The following is an 8,814-nucleotide window of genomic DNA, read 5'->3' on the forward strand; positions in this document are numbered from 1 at the left end:
ATACTATTAATTAAAACTCTAAAAATTACCAGAAATTGGTGAAAGATTATCTAAACTGCATCTACGTAAATGGTCCAAAATGAGTATAGTATAGTAAAATCTTCAAACTGACTGAACTTCAAAATTAAGTACTAGGTATAGAATGATAAAAAATCGGTGAAATGGCGCGAAAAATTGGTTAAAATTTCAAAAAAATCGCTTACAAATCCATTAAATCGTTGAAAATTATAAAATTTGAGCAAAATTTCAAAAAAATAGGCTACTTAAGATGAAGAAGAAGTATTAAAAAGTAATAAAAATTTGACAAAAGAGTAACATTGAAAAATTTGAGTAAAATTTAGAAAAACACTTAAAAAAACAAAAAAAAGCATTGAAAATTTCCAAAAATTCGTGAAATATGATCAAACTGGAACGAAATTTGCAAGATCACACAAAATATTGTCAAAAGTGTAAAGAAATGAAAATTACCAGAAATTGATCACAAATTTCCTTTGGATAAAATCCTGTCAAAATTTCCCAAAATAAAATAAAATAGGTACTTATTTCAACTGAAACCTTAATCAAAAATTAGGTACCATAAAATGACGAGGAATAAAAAAAAATAGGTAGAAAATTGTGTAAACTTCGAAAAACTTGCTTAAAAGTTTGTCAAAATGCCATAAAAACAGTTTAAAATAACAAAATTGGAACAAAATTTTTAAAAATTATCCAAAATACGGACAAGAAGTATCGAAATTACCTACTCAAAATTTATGAAATATTATCGAATTGGAATAAAATTTTGCCAAAAATTACATAAAATATTAAGAACCTATCTAAACGGTGAAATTGCAAAAACGTCACCAAAAATTAGCGGAACTATTGACGGTTTATCAAAATTGTATTATGTACCTATATTCCATAAAATTGCTCAAAATACAATTTTTAAGCCGACATAACCTTAATTAAAAATCACAATGAAAAATCAGTAAGTACTATTGAAGGAAAAATTGAGTAAAATTTTGCAAAATTTGTTCAAGTCAAAATTTTACAAAAACAGTTGAAAAGGAAGAAATTTGAGTAAAATTTTAAAAAATTACTCAAGATATCTATTTGAAAAAAAAGTATTAAAAACTACCAAAAATAGACGAAATATTATTGAGATGAAGTTTCACAAAAATTACATAAATTATCGAGAAAAAAAGTAAAATTCGTAAAAAATCACACAAATCATCAAAAGACTATGAAAGGGTATTCCTGGTTAAGATAGGTGAAATGGCCCTAATCCCAGATTTGGAAAATCATGATGGATTATTGTTGGGTACCTCCAATAAAAATTTTCGAGCGGAATTTCCGCCCCCCAACCCACCCCCCTTGGTAAATATAACCAAAAAACGCGTTTTTTGGCTATACTGACCAAGGGGGGTGGGTTGGGGGGCGGAAATTCCGCTCGAAAATTTTTATTGGAGGTACCCAACAATAATCCATCATGATTTTCCAAATCTGAGATTAGGGCCATTTCACCTATCTTAACCGGGAATACCCTTTTAGAATAATTGACCAAAAATTGATTAAAACATCATTAAAACACAGTTGAAGCATCATATCATAAAAACAGTTAAACAACCAATAAAAGTTGGAAAAATATTTGAAAATTTGAGCAGAAACTAACAAAATCCCATTCAAGAATAAAAATGTCCCTATCATGCTAAAGTCGTTTTCGAGACGTTCTATGTTCACAGCACATACGGAACATGGACGAACGAACGATTGATTCAAATGTTCGATCACTGAACGTTTGACTTTGAACGTTTACATTATCAAATATTTACATAGCGATTCAGCGAATTTGTAAAAATCATCGAAGCGTGTTTCCAATTTTCGAAAAGTCAGTATAAATTATCATTATTACGAAGTTGAAAAATTAGCAGATAGTCATAATTGACATTGACTTTTGTAGGTGAAAATGAAGAAAAATGGAGTCCACAATTCCAAATTCATCACTACAACCACAATTCCTCGAAATTGAAGGCCGGGAAAACTATTCAGATTTCATCAAAAAACAGAATAAAGATGGTTTCAACTTCTCAAAAAGAACTTCTAGGTTCTTGGAAGGTATGTGAATACTTATATTTTATTTTCAACACAGCACACAAACCAAAAGCATTTAATAACTTCAATTTTCATTTTTAAAGGTTCCGTTCAAACAGAATGCAATTCCGATCCTAAAATTTGTTATTTTGGACATCCGTTCATTAAAATGTATACCAGTTATTCCCAATGTGCTCATGGACAGAAATATTATAAACTTAAAAATCAGGTGAGTACAATTTTTTCATCTGGTAATTATTATCATCATAAATGAATTTCTAATGTTCATACGTTCATAATTTTGATAGAAACACCGCGATCATCCGATTGGTAAACAAAAAAGATTTCGCATCCAAAATACTAAAAAAATGGACTGTCTGGCAGCGATGAAAGTTTGCAGAGTAATATATTTTCCGGAATTTCGTTTGAACAAAGATGTGACCTGTTTCAAGAGAAAGAAAACTGAGGTAAAAAATATAATACATTACCTACGTATATATAGTCATAAGTAGATTAAAATAGGTATGCTGTGTAAGATATGAAGCCTTTAGGTAGGTACTATATTGTTAATTGTAATTTATTATCGATCTTCTGACTATAATTTATCGAAAATTTTCTCATGTTCATTACAGATGATGAATAATCTACGAAAAAAACTGATATCTGGCGAAGTTGAAGGCAGAGAAAAGTATTATATATTCATCTCTCCTCCGAGTGCTCATAATCACCCAGTTATGACAACTTACCTAAACCAGAAATTAGATGATGGCGTAAAAAATGAAATTAAGAAGCTGGTAGATAGCGGCATCACAAGTACATTCTTCATAAAAGCATCATTAAAGAAGTTCATTTTGGAGTTGCCAAATGGCCAAAGTATTTCGAAGATGTCCAAAGCTTTTTACCCATCTAAAAAGATAATTGCAAACTACATCGCAAAATTCACCTTACAAAACCGAACTAGTAACATAGATCAAGTTGCTCTTCAGTCAAAAGTTGATAATTGGGCAGCTGATGAATCGGCAAATATTTTTTATCGTCCTCATGACACAGAACATGATTTTTTGTTGTGTTATCAGACAGCATGGCAACAGAAACTGCTGCAGAAATTCGGAAATATTGCTCTTTTAGATGCAACGTATAAAACGGTGAAATATGCATTACCAATGTTCTGTTTGGCGGTGAAAACGAATGTTAATTACTGTATAGTTGGAATGTTTATTACTTTATCCGAAACAGCTGATAAAATCGAAGAAGCACTTAGAATTTTCAAATCATGGAATAGTAGCTGGAATCCGCAATACTTCGTGGTTGATTTTTCGGAAGCAGAAATAAACGCATTGAAGGCAGTATTTGGATGTTATGTTTACTTGTGCGATTTTCATTGGGAGCAAGCGTGGGGAAGATGGGTAAAAAAGCGTGAAAATTTGGATTTTGTTGCTGACGAGAAAAAAATATTGGAAATATTTCGATGGATTGCGAATAGCCGTTCTGAGGTGCAATTTGAAGATAATATTGAGTCTTTGACATCCAATGAAGTTTATTTGCGGAATCCGAAAGCCTCTCGATACTTTGAGAACACCTGGCTAACTGTAAAAGATATGTGGATTCGTTGTTTTTTTCCAGAAGACTTTATTTTCAAAATCGTAACCAATAACGGAATCGAATCGCAATTTAAAATGTTAAAGTACGGTTATTTGAAAGTTCGAAACGTAAAAACGCTCAGCGAATTGATGACTTTAATGGTGGATGACGTTTTTCCTGATTTATTGAACAAATATGTTCAAATGAATTCGGTGCTTGACTCAAATTACAAAGTGTATAATGAAGAGATACCAGCTTTTCTGCGAAATCGACCTGGACCATTTATTGAACATGTTTATGAACGCTATACTGCTGCACATCAGTTCTCTCTGAATTCAATTTTCTTTGAAGGTGATAAAATAAAAGTCAGAAGTGAAACGAATCCATTGCAGTCTTATGACGTGAACTTCAATAAGCCATTTTGTAGCTGTGAGGATTTTTGGAGATTTCGAATGCCATGCAAACACTTTTGTGCTATATTTTTGCATTTACTTCAAGTACTTTCGTTCGAAGATTTGCCAATTGAGTACAGAAACCATCCTTATATTACAATCAATGAAGACTTCAACGCATTTGGCCATAATCAATTTATTGATAGCATCGGCGCGGATGATATACTTGTCCCAGAAACCCAGAAAGAAAATGTAAACCAAGATTGCAACCCTGATCAGCTTCATCACAATGTTGTGAATACCAGACCTGACCTCGGAAAAAAGGAATTATTCAAGATAAGGGAAACCTGTAAAATTCTCATTGACAAAACGTATAACATACAGATTAATGAACCTGAAGATGCGTCTGTACTGTCCGCTGTTGAAAATATGCTGCAGGAGGCGAGTAAAAAAATGAATGAATTGCAACGTGTCGATTTTCTTCCACTTCGAAGTTCTACCAACGATAAGAAACATCTTTTGGAGTTACCTACTCGTAGTCGTAAGTCTAAAAAACTTAAAAAATCCAAAGAAAATGAATGTACCCTCAACATTTTAGATGAGAATGAGAATACTATTTTCAATTCGATTGAGAATACCCTTATCGATAATACGATTTTCTAGTTTTCAACATTTTACGTTTTATAATTATTATAAGCTACCAAATAACCAAAATGCGTTTACTCGGTTGATTATGTTTTAAGTTACTTTACTTTTACTCCTTTAGTCTTAGCGTTTGTACTTGTAGGTGTTACAATGGTACTGCAATTATTCATTTATCGTGCTTACGTTTCGCCTTTCGGCAAGTCAAATATTTTCACGTTTTTAATAATTATTTACATTTACGAGAAAATTAGGTATAGGTATAGTATTAAAATACTATTGTTCATTTTTCATTTGTTTATAAAACATAAAACTGAATAAATTTTCGTTATGTGCGACATACTTAGTTAATTCTTGGGTAGGTATTAGGTATATAGATAAAGAAGTCGTATTTATTTATTCAATCTCATAAAGTGCTTAATTACTTTCAATAGAGAAAATTTTTTTAAAAATGCCCTAAAAAGTAAAAATGTACGTAAATCAAATCGTAATTATGCGTCGAATCATTTGTTCGAAGGTTCGAACAGAAAGAACGAATATTGCGTGATTCTTTAGAGTCGTGTTCCGTATGTGCTGTGAACATAGCACATCTCGTCGTTTTCAGAAAACCTTCCTGGATTGAATACTACAATAATAAAACCACTAGGTAATAGGTATACAAAATGTGGATATTGTAATGTGATATTAATATTTCACATTTAACAACATGGCAAAATTCTCAGAACTCAATTCAAATGAAACATAGTATAGGCAATCATACACATGAACTCAAGTTTGATTGCCTATGTCACCAGTGGAAGGAGACCACTCCAAGACAGGACACACTGTATACGATACAATACACGCACAAACACACTGTAGGGATTTAGTATTCTCAATGTTTATTCTGCGGCTTTATCCGAGCCTCATCTCCTTATATAAGAAAACTTTTCATCGTCGTGGACGGGCACCGAATATACAAATTCAAAACTTATACCAGAGCCGAATTCGTATCACTCCCCAGAGAGACCGCATCCTCTCACATTCGCCCCTTCTCTTCCTAATTCATCCTTCTCTTCGGGGTTACAAGTAGACTGTGACTGTGTGAGAACCTACTTTCTCGATCACCAAGTTAAATTACAAAGTAGTAATTGAATTAATTATCGTTCTTTATAAATATACGATTCGGTACACATCTAGAGTAAGTTTTATTGCATCTTCCTCTCTCGCCTCTGGTCTAGTTCAGCCCTACTGATCCATTTGCAACCCTCACTACCAAACAGTATAGATACTACGATCCACTTTTAAATGTAAATTATAACTTGGGCCATGTTGTCGAGTTAAATTAACGACGCTTTTACAACGCTCGCAATGTTTTGTTGGCTTGTACATTGCCTGAAATAGTATATCTATTCTGGATACTTCGATGTTTCATCGAATTCACGTGTTAGGGGGATTTTTCGATTTCAAAAGCTTCAAATTTATAAGTCGAAAATTTCTCAAGAACCTAGGTACTGCAGCTCGACGATTTTCTTTCGAGGTTTGGAAGATATATTTTCACTGTGGCTTAATACAGCGAGGAGTCAATTGTTGAAAAAATTTACCTCTTGAAACCTCTTTAGTTACACGTCGACGACAGGCTCGTGTCTTGATTATTACGTTAATGAGCTTTTTTTCCCTTTAGATATGATATTGTCGTGCTTTTCTCGCATCTTTTGGTATTTTGGCTGGATTTCTGGCTAATGAACTAGACACATGCATCTTGCATAATCGAGGCGTCTGACACTAATTTTCTACCTTCTTTTTTCAACACTTCAAATGAAATATTTTTTCAAAAGTTCTTAAGACGAAAGCTAGTCCTACAATTATTCTCACATGAAACTCACTAAAAGGTCAAAAAATGGATGTCTAAATCTTTCATTATATTATTCATCATCATGTTTCAATCTCGAGGTAATTCGGTATAAAAAAGAGGGGAAATTATCAAAAACTTTCATACTTGTAGAAGAGGTCGAAAAAAGTTGATGAGAAAGAAAAAAAGGAGAGAAAAGAGATGATTTTCCAACTTGAATCACCTCATTCAAAATTCAGTAAAATCTGAACTCAGCAAGAACAAAAAACATCAGCTCAAATTTAATGTAGAAAAAGTGGGGGGAGGAGGTAATCAATTTCTAAATCCATCGTTACTTTTTACATCATACGATACCAAACATAGTACACGAGGAAAAAAAACATCCTATTAAAACATTTTGTCACCAATACTACACAACGCTGAAAAACGCCAAAATAAAAAATACCCCTTCTTAACTAACTCCGCAAACGATTGCCCGCCAAAGAAAAACTTTCCAACATCAGGAAAAAAAACATGAAAAATAACGTGCCATCGTATATTTTCTCAACGTACATCATTAAGACTTGTGAAAAAAAAGAAAGGAAAGGAGAAAAAAAAGGATACGCATACTTGGCTACGAATAATACACGAAAACCTTAAGAACCCTTGAAATGAAGTTATTAACCCCTTGTCAAGAATTATTTCCAGCCTATTTAACTAATCTGAAACGTTCCAGGAACCGCAATACAAACTGATACTATAATCCGGAAGTTTCACAAATGAAGCATTATTATTACTTCTCAATAATATCGCCGCTACATGTGTATAGTATAACGAGGAAATATTTCTTTTTCCGATAATTTTATTCAATCAGAAGCTTTTCAAAAGGACGTATTTGGGTTAAGAGGATATATCTATACTATATTTTGTATTTATGATTTTTATTATACTTCGCGTATATTTTCCCAGCCTACCTCGTTTCGGTCTTCCCTTTCATCCCTTGATGGTACCATGTTTGGGAATTTAGCGCGTATTTTCTATATACCTAGATATTCCTTTCTACTCGGTAATCGTCGAATAACGCGGATATGGTTTCGTTTACAATGCTCAAAGCTGGCTTATTTTTGAGGAAAAAATTACTTTTTTGTATTCTCGTTATTAGATTTTTGAAAAATAAACATGGGTTCACATAGGGGATTTGAAAAAAAAGATGGTGCTTATGAACATCAACAAGAACTAATTTGTGGTTTAAAAATAGGATAGTTTTTTTTACTCTTTGACGGATTTTTCTTTTAATTTGATAGCGAAAAATACACTAAATTAATAATCATTTTACAGATAGGAAAAGTGAGAGAAAAAAATCAAAGGAAAAAATTAAAAGAAAAGTATTCAAGAAGAATCGAAGTGAATGTAAATCTTCTTCTTGATTTCCCATTACCGAACCTACGCACTTTTTTCATCTTTTTGGAAAGGAGGAGAGAGTCGAAAAACTGCCCACTTACCTAATGATAGCATTTTGAAATTATGAGAAATGTCAGATATGTACAAATCTGCATGACTTGTCCAAAAATCAAGACATTTTTCTGACATTTGAAAAAAAAACGAAAAAAATTGTTTAAAAAATCATAAAAATTACGAAGACGATCTAGGTAAGTATGTAAATGTTGAGAAAAAATATTCTAGCTCATAAAATAAAAACCGTTTTATTTCAATATTTATGTAAGTAAATGAAATTATGGTCAAGAATTTCAAAGTATCTAAAAATTCAATCGAAGTTGGTACATTTGAGGAGATTTATATTTTCCGAGAACATCTCACGATCAATGAGAAACTTCACTCTCATCTTTTCTAAAGGCAAGAAAAAAATCCAATTTTATTTGTATGTATTTTTATAAGAATTTTATAAAAAAATATGTAGCCTTCGAGAAAATTTTTCTTCGTAAAATGCTCCTGTTTTGATTGAATGTTCTTAGCAGAAAAAATTTCGAGAGATGAGTGAATTTATTCAAGCTACGATGCATTTTGGATTCATAAGCGACCATTTTAAAATCCACAAACAATTTTTCATTATCTACTTTAAATTTTGCTTTTGTGGTCTCTGCTTCAATCTCCCATAACTGACTTTTCACGGATAGAAACGTGGAGAGATACTGTGTGCTTGAAGAGTTGGAAATATGCGTCTCCTTTCCTGCCATCTGTGTTTTCACAGTAATATTTTCTTTCATAGTGTGCATTAGACGAAAAAGTTTGCGCACGGATCAATAATCTTAATTTTTTTATTTAATCAAAACTTCCCTACACATTATTAAATTTTATTAC

The 8,814-nt window shown here is 32.1% G+C and overlaps 1 protein-coding gene across 1 annotated transcript; it reads left to right on the forward strand.

Moving 5' to 3' along the window:
- Window positions 1-2,221: 2,221 nt before the first annotated feature.
- LOC135848469 (uncharacterized) lies at window positions 2,222-4,876 on the forward strand. Its single transcript, XM_065368380.1, has 3 exons — window positions 2,222-2,299; window positions 2,379-2,537; window positions 2,703-4,876. Exons 1-3 carry the CDS (start codon window positions 2,240-2,242, stop codon window positions 4,704-4,706), a joined length of 2,223 nt encoding a protein of 740 aa, XP_065224452.1. The 5' UTR covers window positions 2,222-2,239; the 3' UTR covers window positions 4,707-4,876.
- The last annotated feature ends 3,938 nt before the right edge of the window (window positions 4,877-8,814 follow it).

The sequence above is a fragment of the Planococcus citri genome, chromosome 5 (genome assembly GCF_950023065.1).
Source record: "Planococcus citri chromosome 5, ihPlaCitr1.1, whole genome shotgun sequence".
Taxonomy (NCBI): domain Eukaryota; kingdom Metazoa; phylum Arthropoda; class Insecta; order Hemiptera; family Pseudococcidae; genus Planococcus; species Planococcus citri.

Bases quoted from the DNA above. Each gene is read 5' to 3' on its own strand.
- LOC135848469 (XM_065368380.1), top strand. From the start codon at position 2,240: ATGTATACCAGTTATTCCCAATGTGCTCATGGACAGAAATATTATAAA. The intron at 2,300-2,378 runs GTGAGTACAATT...TAATTTTGATAG, and splicing joins ATTATAAACTTAAAAATCAG to AAACACCGCGATCATCCGAT. The intron at 2,538-2,702 runs GTAAAAAATATA...TGTTCATTACAG, and splicing joins TCAAGAGAAAGAAAACTGAG to ATGATGAATAATCTACGAAA.